At 42.2% G+C, this 24,241-nt stretch overlaps 1 protein-coding gene across 2 annotated transcripts in view; it reads left to right on the top strand.

Annotated features, from left to right (window-relative positions):
- SPON1 (spondin 1) overlaps positions 1–24,241 on the top strand; it is a 1,167,370-nt gene that overhangs the window by 343,161 nt on the left and 799,968 nt on the right. For both annotated transcript variants that reach the window (XM_069223539.1, XM_069223538.1), the window contains exon 4: positions 12,810–12,883. In XM_069223539.1, the coding sequence (XP_069079640.1) occupies positions 12,810–12,883 (74 nt within the window). The remainder of the gene's footprint in view (positions 1–12,809; positions 12,884–24,241) is intronic.

The raw sequence follows: 24,241 nt of genomic DNA on the forward strand, positions 1-24,241 counted from the left end.
AATTGTAATAACACCATCTCTGCTGGCCTCCTTTTGAGAGATCTGCTACTAATTAAAGGAGGCTAGTCTGACATCTTAACCCTACGTTTGGATTTTTTACAGGCTGTTATCTTTACTTAACTGCGGTGGCAGCATGCAGTTGGAGGAAAGCATGGCTTTTAAGGGCTCAGAGAATGGAATTTTCTGCTTACCAGTGCCTAACAGATTTAAGGTCCAAAGTAGTCTTGAGAATCTAGACTGACTGTAACAGTCCCCACAAACGTGATCCTGCTCCTACTAGTTCACACATTGTCTCGGAATTGGATGGGTTTTTGAAAGTTTTGAGTTGGGACATTGCTAATCTGATGAAGAAAATGGATGACTTCCAGTGGTGTTATATGTTGATGGGATGTCATATAGTCTGTCTGCAGTAAACTTTGAATGTAGACTGCATATGGGAGGGTCAAGGGTGGGCTTTTTGACATTAATTGCTCTGCTGTTAAATTGTCATTGTGTTTCGTTGGACGCTGACTCAATCAGTTCTACTGCTGTTCTGGTGCGCTTTTCTAAAACCATTTCTAAAACTATTAAATATATTATTTTTTAATTTGTACAATTCCAACTTTTCCTCTGACCTTGACTGTCCTATAAATGATCTTATTAGGTTTTTAAGGATTTTTTAAATTCATATCAAGACCATGTTTCTGTTATGTTAATTGGTGATTTTAATCTTCAATCGTATGAGGGTTGTCCCATTTTAAATAGTACCTTATTTGAGTGTGATGTTAGCTCGCCGTGACACTTTAAACACTCCAAACAGGGGGACTTGATATTATTTATTTCTGATTTTAATGTCTCTATTTTATCTGATCGCAGCCAGCCCCTGAGGGTCCCTTAAGCACTCCCAACTGCACTGCCAGATGAAATATGTTAGTGATATGGATTTAAAGTTGCACACAGAGGGGGTCATTCCGACCCTGGCGGTCAAAGACCGCCAGGGCCGCGGATGACGAAAGCACCGCCAACAGGCTGGCGGTGCTTCCTTGCCCATTCTGACCGCGGCGGTAAAGCCGCGGTCAGAAAACCGGGGCCGGCGGTTTCCCGCCGGTTTACCCCCGGCTGGGCGAATCCGCCATGGCGCCGCTGCAAGCAGCGCCGCCATGGGGATTCTGACCCCCTTACCGCCGGCCTGTTTCTGGCGGTTGTCACCGCCAGGAAGAGGCTGGCGGTAACGGGTGTCTGGGGGACCCCTAACAAGGCCCCATTAAGCTTTTCACTGTCTGCTTAGCAGACAGTGAAAAGCGCGACGGGTGCAACTGCACCCGTCGCACCCCCGCAACACCGCCGGCTCCATTCGGAACCGGCTTCTGTGTTGCAGGGCTCCTTCCCGCCGGCCCAGCTGGAAGGTCAGAATGGCACCAGCGGTCTTTTGACCGCGCCGCGGCCAAATGGCGGTTCCCGCCAGGCGGCCGGCAACCGCCGCCCGCCGGGGTCAGAATGACCCCCAGAATGTCTTAACCTGTGTCTGGTAATTTCAAAATACGCTGTGCCTAAAAAGGGATCACTTCATTGATGGATCTCAGTTCTGCCTTTGATAGAGAGAACACAGATAAACGCTGACTATACTGGGGTCCATGGGGGCAAAGTGGGATATGATCTGGTATCTGAGAGATTTGCACCACGATCTTTCAGTCTCAGTTAAATATGGTGGGAGGCGTAAATGCACTCAGCAGTTTAGTCTAAAATGGGGGGTAGGACAGGGCTGCCTTTTAGCCTCCCTTCCATTTATTGTATATATTAACCACCTTGAATCACATTTAGTTAAGCAAGGAAGGGACATGTCGATTATGGCGAAGCATTCTTTAGTAACTCTGCTCTACAGAGATGATAGTGTTCTTTCCACTAAATCCAGGAACATTTTTTCAGAGGTGCCCTTATCAGTAAAGTGGAGTTGTTTTCTTCTTTGGAAATATTATTTGACTCAGCACTTAACTGGAACTTTTTGCTGAAGCAGAAAAGACTGATTCTTGGGAGGTCCATCAACTTTGCATTTGATTTTGCAAGAGATTAGGCCACAAATCCCTCGACGTTATGATTAGAATTTATAACACTTAGGGGGTCATTCTGACCCCTGGCGGGAACCGCCAGGGGTCCGCTCCACGGTCAAAAGACCGCTGGCGGCATTCCGACCATCCCGCTGGCCCAGCGGGAAGGGGGCCTGCAACATTGAAGCCGGCTCCGAATGGAGCCGGTGGTGTTGCAGGTGTGCGACGGGTGCAGTTGCACCCGTAGCGCTTTTCACTGTCTGCTAGGCAGACAGTGAAAAGCAGGCTGGGGCCCTGTTAGGGGACCCCTGCACTGCCCATGCCAGTGGCATGGGCAGTGCAGGGGCCCCCAGGGGCCCCAGGACACCCATTCCCGCCAGCCTCTTCCTGGCAGTGAAAACCGCCAGAAACAGGCTGGCGGGAAGGGGGTCAGAATCCCCAAGGCAGCGCTGCTTGCAGCGCTGCCATGGAGGATTCTCCCAGCCGGGGGAAATCCGTCGGGAAACTGCCGGACCCGGCTGGGCGACCGCGGCTGTACCGCTGCGGTCGGAATGACAAATGAAGCACCGCCAGCCTGTTGGCGGTGCTTCCGTCATTCGCGACCGCCAGGGTCGGAATGAGGGCCTAAGTGTGTCTCAATGTTGTCTAATGGGTGTGATATTTGGGGTTACACCACAGCACCCTTGATAGAGGTTGCGGAAAACAGCTTCTTGAAAATATGTCTTTCCTTACCATCAAGTGCTGCTTCGGTTATGGTGCATGAAGAACTGGAAATGTCCTATATTTCTGATGTGTTACCACTCTGCCCCCTGTTATTACAGCTGAATGTGTGGCTTAAACCTGAGGCAAAGCTGACACGATTGATCGTGAAGGATCGTTTTGGCCTCGACCATGTTATGACCACCCTCCGAGTGTGATATATATAGCAGAGCTTTAAACTCATAGGCCCCCCTGACCGTTTTCACTGCCTTAGCTCCAGCGCCAAGGCAGACTTTAAATGGAGAACCAAAGCCTTCCACCTCAGCTAACATTAAGAAAGAAATACGGTAGTTGTAACTAAACCTCTAGTTAGGCAATATTTAATTCTTAAAACCACCCAGTCTATAGAGCCATGTTTTCCTATTTCTAACCACCATCTCTTTCTTCTGACACGATTTATAATGAGCCTTGCCCACTGACTGTTGAAAATCCCGAGGGGCTGGGTCAAGGATTCTGACTTAACTCCTTCTCTGTGTGACATGGTTTCCCAACAAGGCACCGTATTACGTTTTGTTGCATGTATAGCGCTAAATTAATTTCAAACAAGTTAAACCAGCACTTTTATCTCTTCAGTTTTTACCTAATGTCTATATCTGCTGACATGTTGCCTATTTCCTTTCTGGGGCAGTGAGACTATTGAATCCCGAATGGATTTCATGACAATTTTATATTTATCCTTTTTGACTGTATGTTTATGGTTGATTATTTTAATATGAATAAAGATAAACTGAACTGTACTGGCATAAGCTGTAATTCACCCTCTTGTTACCATGTAGTGTCAGGGATGATGTAAACCTAAGTTTTTCATTTCTGTAGGTTCATGGAAACCCTTTTTCTAATCTTGTGTAGATACCAAAAGACCTCACACGCAGAGATGCATATGCAAGTCTTTAGTAGCGGGGTTACAGGCACCAAAGATCATTTTTGAAATATTGCATACTTAGCATTGTTTACATTCCGGAGGTCAGTGGTCACATTCCACTGCAAATTAAGATGAAACAGCAATCAACATATTTGGTGCATCTGGAAATGATGTACAGTCCAGTGAGATAAGATGTGATTGTCTACTGTAAAAGTTTAGGTGACAAATTTGAGGGTACAGTTTTGAGTAACATATATATCTGCCCTTATAGTATTATCACTATGTCTGATGTTCTGTGTTCCTTTCCACCAAAGGACTATCGAGGAAGACACGAGTAAGTTCCACTGAGACAGAAAGGTGAGACAGCTTTCACCAAGTCCCAGCCATACCTTGCCAGACCATTTGATGCTGATGTCTGAAGTCCTCTAGTTCCAGGCTCACTGGTATAGCAGTCGGAATTATGCATCAGACCACTACTCTTAATTGATAAGTGACTGAGCCATCAGTGAATATGAACTAATTGGTTAATATGGGGGCCACAAAGGACCATATACCCACTGCATGAAACAGCTTAGTCTTAGAGTGTTCAGTTATTGTACTTCAAAGCATACCTCAAAGTGGAATTGTCTTTTACACGAATAGTAGCTCTGTTGACGCTCAAGCTCAAGTATTAAACTACTTTGCCCTAGGTTCAATTCATGGGAAAGAGAGAATCCCGTGCTGAAATACTCAGCCAGGACCAAAAAGCTTATTAGCATAAGTCAAATCATAATATTAGACTAGCACGCTCTAGTTTAGCAACACCAAATCCCAACTTCTCCTCAAGTAGCAAGTACTTTATAAGGTTTTGGACAATGACAGCACACACATTTATATCATGATATTACCTAAAAAGGTGGCACTAAAATATTACTTACTCAGTAAAGCAGGCATACTATTTGTATACTTTCAAATTATTTTCAGTGGATATTAACCAAAAACAAATTAGTTGCACAGAGGAAATAAGCAAGAAATATTAGGGACTGTTCTGCTCAGCCATAACTATGGATAAGGCAAAGAAGGTTTAAAATGCTAGACTAAAAATAATACTTTGCACACACTAAGGCAGACTGTGGATGAAGTTGACTGTCAAGGATTTTCTAGAAAGCAAATGACAAAAATGCTGGTGCACATTTAAACATGAACTTTCAGAAATGTAACCTAGTGCTGTCAGGTTATGCTAACTGAACCAAAGCTATAGCAAGCATTTTTTACCTCCCTAATGGAAAAATGATTTTCCACATTTCTATGTAAATTCCGAGAAACGATTTCTGTGAACATTAGACATTTCAAGCTACATGGTAGAGTCTAATTTTCATAAAGTTAGGATACTATGCATAGACAAGCATCTGTTTTGTGAGGAAACACAAAGACAATGTTGCTATATGTTCTTTCATTTCATTTAATGCTTTAAAGCAATTTAAGACATAGGCCTTCATTATAACATTGGCGGTAAAAACCACCTACGGCCGCGGCGACAGGCGCCAAAAGACCGTCGCTGCGGCTACCAGCTGTACACCGGATTATGACCACAGCCAGATTTCTGCCAGAAGGATGGAGGAAATCCGGCTGTGGCCTTGCCGGCGGATGGTGATAGGTGGCGCTGCTGACAATAATACGGCCTGGAGGTGTCCTGCTGGCGGACAGACGCTGCTGCTGGCAGCAGCGCCCCGTCTCCTGCCAGAGGACCCCCTGACAACAGGTAAGTCGGGTGCTCTGACAGGTGAAGGGAGTGGGGATTTTGTGTGTGTGTTTGCGGGTGTGTGTTGCGTGTAGTGTGTGTGCATGTATGGATGTGTGAGTGCGTGTATGTTGAGTTGTGTGAATGCGTGTGTGCATGTATGTATGTAAGTGTGTGCGGGTGTGTGTGTGAATGGATGTATGCATGCATGGATGTATGTTGGAATGGGTGTGTGTATGTGTGTGTGCGTGTATGAAGGAAGGGGCGTGTAAAGGGTGAGGGGGGAATGGAATGGAAAGGGGGTGGAGGGGAAATCAGGGGAGGTGGTGGGGTAGACCCCTATCAGTGACAGATAGTGCCTACCGCCATGGTTTTCGTGGCAGTAAGGATGTCACGAACCATGGCGGTAGCCGGGGTCATAATCCAGCAGGCGGCCAAGGGATGGCTGCTGAGCTGGAGAGTGAAGTATTCAGCTCAGCAGTCGTTACCGCTGTGGCGGTCGGTGTGGTACATTGGCAGTTTGGCTTTAGCCAAACTGCCAATGTCTTAATATGGAGAAAAGTACCGTCAGCCTGTTGGCTGTACTTTGCTCCATATTTACGCCGACTGCTGGGGTCATAATGACCCCCATAATCATTTGGGATTAATTGAAACTACTCACATGATTAGAAGAAACTGAGCTGGGTCAGTATTTAATTTATGGAGTAGTTAACTTGCTATTTACCCACATTAACCATAATAACAATGTACTATTAACAAAACAAATGTTGGTAATCTATCGCAAACTTACATTGGTCTCTGAAGATTTTGGCAACATTCCTAAAAGCGCAGTGATCCTAAAAGTCATTCTGCTAGACTGCGACTTCATAATGTGCATGTGAGAAATTTGGTTCTTGGTTGAATGGGGTACTAACCCTGTTCAAGCAACAGCTACAAGCCCTGCCAAGGTGAGCCACAAAAGTCACTCAATTAACCTGTAATTCACTCTCTGGTATCTTGACACAAAGCACTCAGGTTTAACTTAGAGGTAATGTGTAAGGTATTTATACAGCACACAAACAGTGATGAAGTGAAAACACAATACAAGAAAACTCCCACACCAACTTAGGAAAATAGGGCATATGTTAGTAAAGTATTTGACACCAAAATAAGAAAAAAACAATTAGTAGAACCAGAGTTATGATTTGTTTAAGTTTAAGGAAAAATCTAGCTCCTATAAGATCAAGGGTGCCAACCGCAGATATCTAATTGCGCAAGACCCGGTCAAAGTTAAAAAGTATAGCTGGCCCCGATAGAGCACCGGTAGGATGGTTGGATACAAGAATGAATTGGGCCCGGTTAGCACCTACCTTCGGACTTTCAAGACATTTTGGAGAAAATGTTCTGAGAAGGTAAAGTTCAGTGGGCAGGGCTGCAGGCGAAGAGCCAAAGAACAGGATTTGCTGCTGCAGATAAGAATGTAGCTGGAGCTGCCACAAAGTCAGGCCAAAAGGCAATGAAACTTGGGTGAATAGATGAGCAGGTTGACCCCGATCTCTTCTCGGTTCTCAGAGCAGCTTTCATCAAAAAATGATTGAAGACCCAAGTTTTGACTTTTGATATCAGAGTACCTTTGACACCACTACCAAGTGTTCAGGACTGGAGGGGCACCACTTGGGGGGACTCACTCAGGCTGGGTCCAGGTGCGGCTTCAAGATGAAGATCGTTGGAGCCGTTTTGTCCAGCTAACTAGCCCTTGGAGTCAATCTGGTAGTGCTGTATTCAGCAGTAAAATAGGGCTCACAAAGCAGGGCAAGCCTCTGATGGTTCCAGGCAGACTTCAGGCAGCAAAGCAGTCCTTACAGGTACAGTAAGGCAGTATTCTGAAGAACACAGCAGGCCACAGCAGCAGCCAGTCCTCTGAGAGCCCAATACAGGTCCAGAAAGTGAACTGAATATTAGTTCTGAGGGTCCTATTGGTATACCTGGTGCCTCCTTTGAAGTAGGAGAATTTTTTAGAGACCTCCCTTTGAAGTCCTTCAAGTTTCCTGCCTCCCCTGTCCTGGCTCCAATCTGACTGTGTGAACAATGCAGTGGTGACAAGAGCTTTGTGTGAAGGTAGATCACAGCCTATTCAGTTTCAAATGGAGCTATGTCCAATCTGACCCCCCCATACTGCCAGTAATTGCTCATCCAGGCTCGCCTAATCCCTCAATTGTGTGGCTGTGCCAAATACACCCATTCATGCGACCTAGGAACAGGCTGCAGGCACCAAATAGGGCAGAAAAATGTCAGCTTTCTAAAAGTTGCATTTTCAAAATTGTAACTTAAAATCTGACTTTACTATTTAAGAAGGGTTCTTAATTACAATTTCTCAGGCCCCAAGCACGGCATACGTACCTGTTCCGAATAAAAAGCTAGCACTTATTAAATGTAATAAGGCAACACAAAGTTTTCCTATGGGAGAGTTAGGCCTCATAATAGTGAAAAACAAATTTAGATGTTTTTCATTACGACGACCTGTAAACCCTAAAACTACATGTCTGACTTTTTAATACAATACACCCTGGCCTATGGGCTACCTAGGGCCTACCTTAGGGGTGACTTGTGTGCAACAAAAGGGGAGTTTAAGGCTTGGCAAAAAGGGTATATTGCCAAGTCGAATTGGCAGTTTAAAATTGCAATGAGGCTGCTGTGGCAAACCTGGGACATGTTTCAAGGGGCTACATAACTGGGTGGCACAACATGTGCTGCAGATTCACTAGTAGCATTTAACTTACAGGCCCTGGGTATAAGATATACCATGTTGCAAGGAAGTTATAAGTAAATAAAATATGCAATCAGGTGTAAGCCAATGTAATCATGTTTTAGGGTGTAAACACTTAAGCACAGGTTAGCAGTGGTAAAATACACAGAGTCCTGGGGACAAAACAAATTAACTTAACAAACATGGGAGGATGGATGCAAAAGGTTTGGGGGTGACCCTACAGCGAGGGCCATGCCCACCAGTGCAATTGATTCTATCCCCACTATCCCTGCATTTCACAAATTATATTCTGCCTAAAATTGTTCAGATTTCCCTACAGCCCAGCTTGACAGCAGCTAAATAATTGTTTGCCTTTTTCTAATGTACTGTTGCATTTATGATTAAAGTTTATCCCACAACAGTTATGAATGCAGAGTATCCCCTAAATCTGAGGCACTCGGAGGAATATAAGGGAAGGTAGCTTGCCACACCTGTACTCCACACAACTAGGTATGCGAAAGGAATTTTTTTTTTTTTATATATATAACCCTCTCCCACTCAAATAGTGGCATTCTTCATCATCGGGTTCACCCTGACTCCTAAAGATCAGGGTGGGTTCAACCATCTTCCAGGGAGCTCTTGCCAGATATTCAGACAGGGTGCCTAACCATATTATAAAAATTACTCATCCAATCCCCAGGTATCCCTTTATTAATAGGGTGAATGGGAACAGTTAAATATATACTAAGAACCGGTTTTAAGGATGTGATGATCCTATGACCCTACATTCACCAACACATTTCAGCCCTACACTAATGGCTTTCATGGGTCCTGGGCTTTAGTTAGGGGGTTTATATAGCTGCTAATGCTCCTCCCCGTGATGTGTTATTTACAAATCAAGTGTGGCATGCATAAAACCTTAAAGCATGCACAGGCAGTGAAGTACTTGCCCCTTCACGAGCTACATGACGGGGAGTGCACAGCCAAGTAGGTGTACCTGAGGACTGCGACACTTGATGAAGGTGTAACTACAGGGCCAACCCCCCTTCCACCCACATGGGAGAAGTTTCTTCCCATATAAGGGGTACGACTTGAAGAGTACTTCACTGTCTGTGCATGCTTTAAGGTTTTATGCATGCCACACTTGATTTGTGAATAACAAGTCACAGGGGAGCGTTAGCATTGTGCCACATAATTTGCCTTTTTTTGGTGCATAATTTAGTCCAACTGCTGCATAATTTGGTTCTTCACTGTTGCGTAATTACGGTGGCGATGGATATAAATAATATGGTCTGTGCACGAATATGGCCTTTCCAAAGGTGATGGGTCATGGCATATTTTTTATGTTTTGCATGGACGATGTTTGTCTTTCAATAACTAGTTTTGGGATGGCCAATAAGATTTACTCTTCTATATTGTTCTTTATGTACCAAGCATCAAGTTAATGGTCATATTTAATTGTTACATAGGGATGCATTTGTAGGTGGCCAAATAAGTTTTCATTGAACTTTCTGTTATCCTAATTATTGAACATTCTCTCCTGGTGTAGAATTATTGCTTATGGTTTATTAGGAAACTGGAACGCAAGGAACTTCATTGGAGATAATGAAGGGGCTCAGAGTTAATAATGTCTGGTATAACCCTTGTGCTACAAAATTACGTTGTTTGTCTTTTTGTTTCTCCCTTTTTAATTTAGAACATTCTATCTTTAATGGGTGGAATGTTCTCATTGGCTTATAGCCCTTCTGCCTCAGAGTACACTGGCTGTTAATGGACCTCTCCCTCGTGATAGGCCCTTGCCTGAGACTTAGGCCATTAACTCAAGTTCAGGACCTGTAATACCCATTATATCACTCTGCAGCAGGCTATAAAAAATGGCGATAGAGAATTATTCCCATAGCTGTATCATGAAGATTGTGCTCATAATGACAACACTGTTCCAGGTGTCATCTGCAACCCAAATTTAGGAAATTATTAGTTGTGTGGGCAGGGCAAGTAATAGGTCCAAAATTCCCTTACTAGTTACCAAGCACCCCATAGTACCACTTGACTCTTTCAGGGTAGCGAAGCAGAGCAGTCCTAGGCCTCCTCAGGGGAGTTTGGGTGGGTTAGTAATCACCATTCACTGGCATATTATAATAACACTTAATAAATGATTGTCCATTTAGTACTTTTTCTTTAGAAAAAAAAAGAGAAGTACATATATTACACACATTACTTAATACTATGCAATAATTTGCAAATATGTGTACATTGACATATTGAAAAATACCATACAGGACATAGAATAGTTACCTTTGACCTTATAAAGGGGTCAGTCACACAAACACATCAAATGAGTCCATTGGTTTTGTCAAGGTTTATGAGCAACAAACCGTACGTTAAATTCACCATTTTGTACTTAAATGCAGTTGTCAGAAATAATAATGGTAAACATGTGCAGTACGTTTATCATGTGATTGCCATGGGTGAGACACTGGTAGGGAAACTCACCCACAGTAACAAGTCCGAAACCTGGTGATCCAGAAAGCCGAAACAATTCTGGGTGTACTGAATGTGCAGGAAACCTATTGCAACAATGGGTCACATTTGTAATGACCATAGATGAAGCAGAATACACAATATCATAGACTGAGCAATAGCAACAATATCATTAAGAGGTATCCTTCAGATTGGTTGGGCTCTAGCAAAATGCTTTTGATTACTTTTAGCACGGCCCAGATTGAAAAATGTCAATTCATGTTTGCAGAATTAGTAAAAATGCACAAGTCTGACTGGGTATATCCAGTACCCACGGGGTATGAATGCATGGTATACATTTTGGGTACTGCAGGCAATGGACAAAGTAAATAATGCAACCCTCAAGAACTTAAGTGAAAACCCATGATTAAAACATAATATTTTCCAACCATGATCACCCACTAACTAGAACTTAAAAAAAATAAATATCTTAAACATGTCTTCCCTGATCCAAATTCAGTCTAAGTAATATTATAGTTATCATCTAGGCCCCTCTACATACAGAAGCATGGATAATTAATTATATAAACTTCAGTAAGGATGGGTCGAGCCTCCCACTTATAGGAAGCTATGTTGATGTGATCATCTGCCTATAATGACCAGACGTTGAGTAGATAGGCAATACAGCAATAAATTAAGGGGCATGTTGCATGCTGGTGTGTTGAGTCCCCCACTGTCTGTCAGTTATAAATGATAATTAAGCATTATAAAGCCAGTGGGTACAGGGCAATCTCCAACAGAAATGATACCAGAATTTAATAGGCTTAAACATGCATGTGAAGGACTACTTTTTCTAGTGGATACATTTCAGTATGGTACCACAGTGGAGCGCGGTAAGGGAATTTAGGAAAACCGATCATTTCTCTACTTATCTGGGAGGAGAATAACGACTTTTAGTAATCCTCTTGGCCAAAGCAGCCAGCATATTTTGCCATATCTATATGGCAGCAATATGAAATAGCTCCAATTGCCTAATTTCTGTGTGAGCATCACAACTCTGAGAATTTGTGTGTTTGAGTAAGTGTTTGGAACAAACTATCTTTGATTTAGTGTCCCTGATTATTTGATCCCTTAATGTTCTTCCCATCCACTACCATCTTTTCTAAATGCATCTCTAAGAAATCTGCATTTTCCCATTTGTTTCCCATTGCGGTCCCTCTTGAACACACTCTTGGTTAGACCATTTCTTGGTTGACTACAAAGTTGAACATGGTATTTGTTTCTCAACCAACATACAATTGATATTTAGGAAAGCCAGAGCGACAACAAATAAGACTTATTTCTAATCATTCTGTAGCAAGTGTACAGCTTCAGATTATCCCCCCCACAGTACCATTACCATTATTTGACCTTAAACATTTGCAGTGCTGTTCGTCCAGGAGTAAATTACATATATTACAATTGCAATATTCTGTGATTTTCACAATAATTATGATTTATGTAGCATACGCTTTGCAATTAAGTAGTTAAGACAAGATAATGTGCAATTATTTGTTGTGAACTATGAGGGTGAACGACTACATGTAATACAAACTACACATTTCGATTTTGTGAAAGGAGTAACGGAAACGTTTGAAGGGATCTTTTCACTTTTTCCAGAAACCTCTAGTGTGTGTTTGTCTAAATATATTGTGCTCTTCTGCAGAACATGGCAAAAATGGGTTTTGATATATGCAAATTATCAGTAGCCTATTCCTAGAGTCAGGTAACACGGTATTTAACAGCAGCACAGTGTCGCTTCTGCATTAACTTAAATGTGCCTAAAGAAAAAATAGAAGGTGTCGCCTATGTGACAGCTGGTTCTTGTTTAGGGGAAACGGCTGATGTGTGTAAAAGCAGGGTAAATGCCTGTTTTCTAAGCATGAAGAAAGAGTGGATTGCCTCCGATAGAGTGAAAAATGGAAATCCATGAATTTTGAGAAAATATTGCCATTTAAGATTTCGTTTTGTTTGGAATGCTGTTCATGTCCCAGAGCATTACCATCAGTATTCCGCGGAACTGGGCATAACTAGTGGGTTACAGCATGGAGAAATGGCGTACTATTGAATAAATGAAGGTTAGGAACAGTAAGGACACACAACAAAAGCATTGGTGCTGTGTGCTCACAATGTGGAGAAGGTGCATTCTAATAAGTAAAATTGGTCTCCGTTTTTGGGATGAGTAAAACCATTAAGTGCTTCGTGTTCCTTCCTTTGCAGAGCAAGCATTGTACAGAAAAGGATTATTTATTTTCAAGATGACGGTTCTCTTACAAAAAGACTCTGTGAACAAGGTAAGGTCAGCTATTGTTCGAAAAAGAAGAGAGGCTTGATTATTTGTTATTTATAAACGTAATATACCCTAGCAAGAAAGGTCACTGAATGATGAATTCATAGTCTACAATAACAACTTTGCCGGCTTTTATTGCGACAAAAATTGAGATAATGATTACTAACGAGAATATAAGTACATTTTAAATTAAGAGCCTTTCTTCATATTCTGTGTCTTATCAAGTCTGAACTTAAAGTTTATTTTAAAAACACAGGTTCCATGAACAGGAAATATAGGCTGTTTTCCCGTATACATGTCGTGCTATTTCCCTCCAAAAGATGTTATTCTAGGCAGTCAGGAATACCATAGACCAAAATCTCATTGTGGAGGGCTCCTATTGGTGGAGGCCTCGATTCTTTTGCAGAAAGCTAATATACGCTGAAAGTGCAACGTACGTTTTTCTTCTGTTTTTGTATTCAGTGTTCAAATTTTCAACCCAAGAAGTATTTTACTCTGTGGTACAGAGGATGTTCCAGTATATGGCTGCCTGTAAAATAATTATTCATTTTATTTATTTTTGAACACTTTCAAGCTCCAATATTCATACACTGATGTACATGAAGCCATATAACATAGATAAGGGTTTTGTTGCCCGTTCTATCTCTCCAGAATAGGGTTTCAACTGTTGTCCATAATACGGACGTTCAGGTGCCCACACCATGCATGTTGTGATAGCAACAGTAACACACATTTGCTTGAGTTAAAGCTATTGGCGTTGTAAATTTCTAACTGGATCTGCAAGCATAACCTCAACCCATGAAAGTTGGATCAGTATTCAAGAAAATGTCAAGTTTGATAGTCGATCTTTTGCCAACCACACTAGCCAGTGCAGATGGTGCACTTCCCTTTTTTAAAAGTGACCTGAATACATTGTAGCATAGAGTGAATCTAAGGTTATTTGTATTTTTTACCTACATTAGCCAAGTGCTTACTGTTGGCATGCTGCTAATGATTGCCAACACCAGAAGTGACATGCATCAGATATGGGTCAGTTTGTTGCCCTTGCTACAACTTTACAAGGTGTGGTTCATAACCGGCCTCTAAGTCTTGGGCACCTTGGGGGTCTGCGGAGTGCTGTAAATGTACACAGTGTCATTAAATCACAAAACCTCTGGTCAAAGAGAAGCACAGTCGCAAACCACATTCATAACCCGAAAGCCACTCTGGTAGCTGCATGCACCAGTGGGTATAAACAGACTTGGTCTGACACACAAGAGCATGTGTTCCGGTGGTTGGTGTCAGTTCTGCCTGTGCAGGGAGTTCTCTGTGCTCAGTAATAGACATAATCCATGTCAAGCTATAACAAGCTTAGCACCCTAACTTCTAAACAGGTGACCTTTTTTGGACCCAATGGCCACTAGTGTGGCATGAAAACAGGTGCCAAGCATTACCCCCTCCTGAAAGGTTGTCAGGGATCTGCAGATCCGCAGGAATGAATATCCGTACACCTCACTGCCCCTCATATTCAAACTCCAGCAAAATGGTTTGTTGGATATTACAACACACAGACACAGTCTGGCGTGCCTGGAATCCTGATGTAAACTCCTTTGACCATAATGTGACAGCACTGTGCAGGTGTAGTGCATTTTGCTGCCTTCCGCAGGTGCTGCAGAACAAGTCTGTAACATGCAAACATTTAGATTAAAACCGTGTGCAATCAAAGTGTGTGCATGAGATCGTGCTTCCATGTTGAGACTGAACAAAGGAGACAATATACATAGCGTAGGGGAAATTATCTATAAAGCCGATGGAGTTCACGCTGTTCTGCTCTGTGGTGCTTTAAGCACCATGCCGCCAAGCAACACAAAAGGGAGAGACAAAAGAAAGGATTAAAACCGTGTGCATATGTTGAAGAGTAAAAGTGTGTGCATGTGATCGTACTTCCATGTTGGGACTGAGCAAAGCAGACAACATAAATAGCAAACCAAAAATGATCTATACCACCAATGGAGTTCGCATTGTTCTGCACTGTTGGCTTTGTGAGTGCCATGGCCACCATGCTGCACGAAGGGGAGAGACAAAAGAAAAAAGACAGTTCCCCACGCTGAAGTAAATCAGCAATCGTGCAATTATCCATATAACATGGTCAGTCTGCAAGGTGGTAACAAAACCACCCCAAGGCGGGACAAACGCAAAACATTTACCAACGACATCAACGGATTTTTGAAAGGCAAGCCCACGAACAAGTGAAAGTGATGGGCGTGACATGGGCTTGGTTAAAAGCCCACAATACTTACAACAAGTCAAAGCTCCTGCACGCTCGACGTAAAAACGTGATTAGAAAACAATGGGTGTTTAATTTTAAGGTTTTAATTTCTTTGTGCAAACAGTATATTATGATAATTTGCCGCTCCTTTTTTAAAAACTCCATGATGTTATAAATTTACAAAAATAATTTGAAGTTTAGTGTGGGTGAACCTTCAAAAGTATGTTTAAATTAAATTAAAAGAAAATGCAAAAGAGACAAGTCATGACTAATAGAAACTCCTTGTAGGCAACCCACTGCATGCAGCTGCTAAGCCTTTTCAGGAGAGTTAATGACTGACAATCGTAATGGGTGAACTCGAAGACTTAAGAAGAATGTCCTGCAAAACTTTCACAAAATGCTTAATACAAATTTTGAGCATCGTCCCTCCATATGAGTTCAGTGACAGTTGGAGCCAATGGCATTTTCTAAGTGTATCCTACATTAATGTGACCTCTGGATAAATAAGGTGCATTTTATGTATTGTATCCTGTGATGAGAGATGAAATTTCAGATGACAAATTTTCTTCCCACACCTGAGACATGTAAGGCAAAAAAAGATGTGAAGAGCTGTTATGCTCTTATGATTTGAGATGGGCATGAGGACCTAAACGTCTTACACAGTCATTAGTATATTAAATGATAACGGATTAGTATAGTATTGCGAGTGTTGTCATAACGTTAACAATTTTACAATCAATTTTTTTATCATCATGAGTACCTTTTTATAACCTTGTCACATGCACCTGTTTGAAGTTGTGAACATGATATAACATTGATGACTGAAGTTTTTAAGTAAGAAACAAAATGTCCTAGAGTTATTTAGAGCGACTTTGTTTGGTAATTTAAACATGTTAGATTGGTTAGTAAAGCACTGTGGAACTGCTATGAAAAGTTAATAATTTAAAACGTTCACATTATTTTCCAATTTGCCTTGAAAATTCTAATACAAGAAGCACAATCACCTATCTTAATAACATATCACAAGCAGCCTCAGTTCCTCTTAGCATCTAAAATGTTCCAAGCTGTCACACATATTCTTGAATGGCTACCTCAGTGCCCTAGCCTCTCTGATCCATTCATTTCACTTAACCTTTTATAACTATGCTGATTTTTCAAGACGTTGCAGTCAGAAAAATAAAAAATAATTGTGGCATATCATTTTGATTGCAAATCCCACTGCCTAAACAAACACGTGGACGTAGACATAACTGTATGACCCCAATCAACCAGTGAAAAAGGATTTCCACCTAGAGCATTAAATATATCTCCCTCAACTATTGTTGACACAAAAACATCAGGCAGGATTTATTATACACAAAACACTGCAACCCAGGCGGACCTCAACTATCTACCAGTTCCATGGAGAATGTTCTTCCAAGTCCTATGCATCTTACATCATTAATTCTAAAGGAACAAAACTAAATAGGTTTAAATAATGCAAATCAAATGTCTCCTCTCATGGACAGTAAGATCCTCGCAAGTATGCTGCTTAGAAAGCGGACTTTTAAAAGATCACACTCTGGGCAACACACCAATCTGAATCAACTGGGAAGCCCCAGCTACAAAGTCCCTGGAGCAAACAACGACATCAGCATTAACACCAGCTCCACCCAATCTCCTGCCTGCATGGTAGCTATTTCTCTGACACTCCTACTAATTTCCACATGGGTACAGTCACTGACACAAACGCTTGCACTTCGATGGTCACATACATTGGCACCATCTCACACAAACATCTACCCAGTGTCAGTTTAAATCAGCTTAATACTCACAGTGCATCTCCACTAGATCATATGCCAGGACACTTACCTTATTGTTAATTACATCTTTAGGACACCTGCATTTTGTTTTATTTATTTGACAATGTAGTAATAGTTTACATTGAATCATATACACAATAAAAGTGACAAGATTTCTATCACATTTCTTAAAATGACCATAAACATTATAAATTGGACCTCAACTTAGGAGTTGCATCTACATAAACAGCCCCAAAATTCACAATGCAAGCATTTAAAACCTTATCATCAGAATCCATCAACAGATTAAATGCCATCAATTCACACGACAATAGCTTGTTTTGCACCAAGGGCGAAAAAGGTCGCACAATTTTCTTTTGAGTGTTCTCAGCTGAAAAGATATGTACGTGTGCTGTTCTGTGTTTTGCCTCGGGATATACAACTAACTTTCGTCTGGGATACACTGTCAGCATCTTCAGCTTGAAGAAAAAGAAATCGACATTTGTCTGTGTGTTTCTATATTAATTTTGCTGTTAATGTGGAATTTCTGTATTGTCAAATATTGTACTGTCATCAGGATTAAGGTCATATGACATAACTTCCTGGGAAAGTTCAGGGTCAAAGTCCTTATGGTGTCATTCCATGTGCTATCATTGAGGTCAAAGAGTGCTTCAAGTCACTTTCACTACCTCTGCTATTTTGGTGCATCAACATCAGTACTTCAACAGCAGAGAAAAACATGATCCTTTTTAATGGACTCAGAAGTCAGCTGCGCGAGCTATACCTGTTATAGAGATCATTCAAATGTAAATGTATTTTTTATTGGATGGTTAATTAAAACCTTAGAAAAATAAACACACAATGTATAAAGGGAATTAAGATACAGATCAAATGTAAAGAGCTAAAAAGATTCCATTTCCATCCCTAATTTACTTTAGAACACTCTTTGTTCTTAAAGTGTCACTGTGCCAGTGCAGTAAAAGAGAGTGCTTTAGTAACTGGTCGATGCACCTTTGTGGATGGAGATTGAGTTCATCCTATCATAAAATGACTTTTAATTCGGTTTTCTGCACATGATAAACATCAGTTGCAAAAAGAAAAATAACACGCACAATGTGGTCAATTAAAATCGCAGAATATAAACAGCACTGTAATAAAAGTTCATCTTGAATGAATGCTAAAAAAAGTGTGTTTTTGATACAAAACTATACTAACACCACTTCTGTACCAACTAAGACACGCCACATTTCAGTCCTCCTTCTCAAGAAGGCTAAGCATGTATTAAAATATGGGCATGAATTTAATCACCTGACAGTCAGTATTATGATTACGGCCTCCCTACATGACCGGACTTTCAGAGCATTGAACGACGCCCAGAACAGACGTCTGTGGGCTTCTAACAGGGCTGGCCACAGGCACACCACATGCAGGATTGTTTCATCCTCCTTTGTACACAGCGTGTATGCCACCTCAGTCGACCGGTTTTGCCCCTTCGGTATAAGATCTAATGTTGCAAGGTCCCAGGTCGAAAGACCAGGAACCTGCTTGGTTGAAGGAAATGAAGGTGATATTAATTTCAGGAACATCAGGCAAGGATGAACTTAAACAGCGGGGTACAAAACACTCCAAATGGGCTGCACGATCCAAACGGGGAGCTCCGGTCATAGGCCCTGCCTCAATGAGAACAGAGTTAAACAGCTAGGAGAGAGAGGCTCTTAGACGCATACCTTGTTTGGAATGCCTCTCATTTTTTCATATGATTAAGTGGAGGCACATAAGCCATGATGGTAGAACAATTGTATGTTACTGCCGGCGTTTAAGTTAGAGATATGAGCCACAATAGCAGTTATAACTACCCATTTAACTAATTAGGCCTCGAACTTAGACACTCAGATTCTCGGGAGGGGAAACAGTACCCATGTGTTGGGGGGAATTTACACCCCGCCCACAACAGCAAAAATCTTTACAGCGCGTGGTGGAGAAAGTAGTAACTTCACAGTGTCTCCTTTGAAACGAACACAAGCTATGCCAGGGGCGGAAGTAATGGCATTGAAAAAGCATCGCCTTTCTCAGTTTCGCCCTGCATTGACTATCGATCAAAGCCTGGAAAAGACGCTCACATGAGGTCTCGTAAGCGAGGCTCAGCTGAGACTCCTGGGTATCAAGAGATTCAGTTAGTGTTTCAGTGCTGCGAGGTCTTGATATGTGAGATAGTTTGAGGGATTAGATACGACAGCACCCTAATAACTGACTTCACTGAGCTATTACACAGAGAATGCATTCTGTGTAGAGTAAAGCCATCTTCAAAAGTTATCATTTATAAAGCACTGTAAAAATAAACACTGCCAAGGTTTCATTTGGAGTGAGAGTCAGAAATATTTGAATATAAATTACATATTTTGTGCAATTTGAAAACTGTTGTGATTCCCCTTTTCCATAGAATTATAATTCATACCACTGTGCTTCAGTCGAGTGAAATGTTGGTGATAGTTTGGTACTATTAGTTTACCCTTCTCCTGTGATGAAAGAGAAGTAAAACAGCTAGTACTGTATCATAAACTGAGAGCAGCACAAAATACACTCCTTAACACAAATAATTAACAACATATTCACAAAACATAGAAACAGACAGATACAAACAAAAGATTTGGTCAGAAAAGCATCATAACACTCTGTTAGAGCTGTCAGACTTAGGGTGGTCTTCCTCTAAACTTTTTGCTTTGCCACTTCTGTTTTCTGAATTTGTTTGTTAGTCTCCTAACCAGTGCTAAAGTGCTTCTGCTCGCTCCCTAAAACGTGGTAAAATTGGCTTACATCTGACTAGCATATTTAATTTACTTGTAAGTCCCTAGTAAAGTGGTGTACTGTTGGACCTGACCCTCTCTGCAGGGTCATCCACAGAGATTTTGATTTTCCCCTCCACATTTTTCTGTTTTAATTTTTGCAGGCTTAAGGATTATGTGCACTTTACACTGCTAACCAGTGATAATGTGCAGGTGCTCTGTACTCTTAAACAGGTGATATTGGCGTATCCACAACTGGCATATTTAATTTACTTGTAAGTCCCTAGTAAAGTCCACTATATGTGCCCACGGCCTGTAAATGAAATGGTACTAGTGGGCCTTCAACAGTGATTGTGCCACCCAATCCAAATTCCCCTTAAACATGTCTCAGGCCTGGCACTGCAGAGCCTGTGTGTGCAGTTTTAAACTGCCATTTTGATCTGGCAAGTGCACCCACTTGCCAAGCCCAAACCTTCCTTTTCATTACATACAGGTCACCACTAAGGTAGGCCCTGGTTAGCCCCAAGTGCAGAGCACTGTGTATTAAAAAGGTTGGACATGTACATTTAAATTTAACATGTCCTGCTAGTCAAAAAACAGTTACATTTGTTGTTCACTACTTTAAGGCCTATCTCTCCCACAGGTTAACATTGGGGTTACCTTGAAGCATCAAACACAGAAAGCTCCTTTAATCTTGCAGGGCTGGAATGAAGGAGAGAGGTATATAAGGCAACAGTTTGTACCCTCCCAAATTGATACTAACCCACAAAGAAACAAACGTGCACTTACAGTCAGGAAGCCCTCTTATTTTGTAGCTTCTCCACAAATAGAGAATTTCATCTATTATGGGCAGATTTCAATTTCCTGGTCACCCACCATTAAAGGAAACAGGAAACAGGGCATTTGCTAAAAAAGTTCAGGATGACCTCACACACCACCTGGTATTATGCTTCATCATTGGCCATCCCACGTTCGTCAAAACATACTTTAATGGCAGGTGGGCCCCCGTTGTCCGACGGAGGGGAACTAACTAGGGAAAATCAGGAAAAAATGGGTTATCCAACTAAAATTCCCTACCACCTACCAGAAATGCAATCTAAACTTTATTCAGGGGAGAAGGAGGGATGATTGAAACAAACTGCGGGGCAAAGGAGATTAAATTATGACGTCCTTCTCCCCCTTAGGTCAATATGTTTCAGCCCTTAAGCAGTCTCCTAAGGCATCCAGGGCTTTCATCATGACAAAACAGATCCTATATGACCCTATCTTCTTTTCCTATTCACAACACAAATACAGACTTTTTGTGCACATACAGTATATACCAGCTCTATAATCTATGGCCAATCCTTTATGGCAAATATTCCTTCTTGGAATTGGATCCCTCACTTACGGATATCCATATATCATGGAGAAGTGAGGCAAGGGAGCCTTGTAGTCACACATTCATCAACGTTCACCCCCAGCCAGAACACCAATTTGGGATTCCTTTCTCCTCCCAACGTCTGGAGCACAAAAAGTGTGCATGCCCGCCTACCATTAGTGTATGCTTAAGCTGATGATGAAGCATGACACCAGGTGGTGTGTGAGGCCATCCCAAACTTTGTTTTGGCAAATGGCTTGTGTCTTTCAACAGTAGGTGACCGAGAATTTGAAATCTTCCCATAATAGATGAATTTCTCTATTAGTAGGATTTCTGAGCCACAAAATAAGAGTGCTTCCGGATTGTAAGGACACATTTGTTTCTTTCTGTGTTAGTTACCTTAAAGCAGCCTTTAAGTGTAACTTCCAATTGGGAAAAGATAGACATTTAGAGATTGGTGTCTCTGGACTCACAATTTAAAATCACAACTTATGGTGAAGTTGGATTTTAAACTTTAAGTCTGATGCAACTTTTAAAAAGTTGGGATTTTCTTGCTTTAACCATTCTGTGCCTCTTCTTTTCTCTGCATACACATCTGGGGTGGGTGACAGCTGGACTTTGTGCATTCCTTCTAAACAGTCACACAAGGGTAGCCTAGTTGTGACATTTACATCCTGATGGCACATCACCAGGCTGATGGGCTTTCTTTCCTGGGCTAGATGGGAGGGAAGAGCTGACACACATGAATAGGGTTGTTAATGTCCTCACACAAAGAGCTACATAACTCCCTGTACATTGTCTGGAGCCATGGAAAGAAGTACAGGGACCTTGTTCACTTCAAAGGCCTCACTTAGAAGTCTATCCCTTTTTCAAAGGCTCAATTAGGTATAAGTACTGGACCCCCAAACCACACCAAAGCGGAACTCTGCTGGAACCAAGTACATTCTGCCAGGAGGAAGAGCTGTTGTGATGTAGGAGGGACTGCAGGTCTACTGCCATCTCTGCAGTGTTGGCCTGCTGCTTATTTTCTGGGAGTGAGAAGGACTGGACCTTCTCCCCACACCCTTGAACCCAATTTCTCCAAAGGGTTGCTGGCTTGCCTCCTATTCTGGAAGTTTCAGGGCCATTAAAGACTTCCCTCAACTCTGCTTCAGCTGCTGTACTCTGCCGACTGTGAGCTCTGCCCTATCAGGAGGTGCCAATCCAGTCCTGGGCTCGAGAGTTGACTCTGCAATTGTTTTTCTCTAAAAATCGATACAGGAAGGCTGTTGCACCGATCAGAACTGATGCAGTGCCCTTCGACACCGACGCAGTGCTGATTTGACAACATGGGCCCTGTCTGTGAGGCTCGATGGAGACATGGCACGATCCAAAGACATCGCTGCACGGCTCAACAACGATGCAGCACCTACATCAAAAAGGGTTTGACAGTGACACAGAACCCGACTGTGAGGCACGAAGACAGCACATTCACCCAACTGCATGAATAAGAACCGACACACCGAGTCTTCGGCGCCAACACTTGCTCCATTCAAGGTACTTTTTCAGCGGGCCCTGGGTGGGGCCTGTAGTAACCCACCCTGCTTGGTGGTCAGCCAGAACTTTGGATTCACCACAGTATAGCGCAACATCAAGTAACCTTTTAGTACTATTGACTTTTAAGCAGTACATTGCAGTTAATTCTTTAGAAATTCTGATCTTTAGTTCTACTTATTGGATTTTTGTCGTTTTGGTCTTGTTTTACTCAAATATATATTTCCTATTCTTCTAAACTGGTCTGGAATATTTTTTGTGGTGTTTTCACTGTGTTGCTGTAACTTAAGTGTTGCATAAATACTTTACACATTACCTCTTAAGTTAAGCCTGACTTCTCTGTTTCAAGCTACCAGACGGTGAGCACTAATTAATAATTTAGGTTGTGTATCTGACTTACCCCGACTAGGACTGTGGTCCCTACTTGGACATGATGTATATCTCTGCTGACTAGAGGCCCAATTTCTAACATATACCATTTACCTAGGGCTGGTAAATTAAATGCTACTAGGTGGCATGTAAAGTAGGCCCTAGGCAGCCCGTAGGCCAGGGTGATTGTAGTTAAAAAGTTAGACATATACTTTTAGGTTTTACATGTCCTGAGAGTGAAAAACTCACAAATGTGTTTTTCACTATTGTGAGGTCTTCTTTTTCCACAGTATAACCCTGGGGTACCTTATTACATTTAGTAAGTGGTAACATTTGATTGGGAGCATGCAGAAAAGTTTGGTGCCTGAGACATTGTAATTTAAAATCGTCTTCAATGGTAATATAAGATTTTAAGTCACAAATTTGAAAATGTCACTTTTAGAAAGTTTATATTTTCTTGTCCTACCTATTTGGTGCCTGCAGCCTGTACCTGGGTAACAGGACTTGGTGTAGTGGCATTTGGCCTTTGTGTATTCCTCCCAGACAGCCATATATGAGAGGGGCTAATATGAGTAATATGAGTGGGCCTGAACTGGGCTATCTCAGGAAAAATGGTCGGTGGAGCTGTGCACTTCAATAGGCTGTGTCCTGACTTCATACAAAGAGCTTCATACTAGCCTTCTGTGCCTGCAGACAGGCTGGTGCCATGGCAGGGAGACTAGACATTCCAAGCACTTCTGTGAAGGTAGCCTCCTGAAGTTCGAAGCACCAGGTGTAAAAATAGGACCCTCAGACCCACTCTTCAAGACACTTTCTAGAACTGCACAAAATCTGCCTGCTACTTTGGCCTGCTTAGTACTTCAGAAGACTGCTTTGCAGCACCAGGAAGGACTGCTGTGCTGCCTGAAGCCTGCTCTGAGTCTCCAGAGATATGCCCTGATGCATGAGCCCTGCTCTTCTCCTTGAACCCTGGACTTCCAGAGTGACCTCAATGGCTAGTTACCTGGCCTCCTGATCAGAGCGTCAGGGACAGAAAAGGCTCCAACCATCTTGAACCAACACCTGGACCCTGCCTTAGTCCTGACCCTCTAAGGGGTGCCCCTCCAGTCCTGGACCCTTGGACGTGGTGCTAAAGGCACCTGTATATCCCAAATGTAGAACTTGGGACTTGAAAATGTTTGCCCAAAAAGTGCTCTGAGAAGCGAGAGGTGTCCAAGACCCACCAGCTTATCGATCCGACCAAGGTGCATGCTGGTTGGCCTGACATTGTGGCAGCTCCTGCTACATT

The sequence above is a fragment of the Pleurodeles waltl genome, chromosome 3_1, assembly GCF_031143425.1.
Source record: "Pleurodeles waltl isolate 20211129_DDA chromosome 3_1, aPleWal1.hap1.20221129, whole genome shotgun sequence".
NCBI classification, from domain to species: domain Eukaryota; kingdom Metazoa; phylum Chordata; class Amphibia; order Caudata; family Salamandridae; genus Pleurodeles; species Pleurodeles waltl.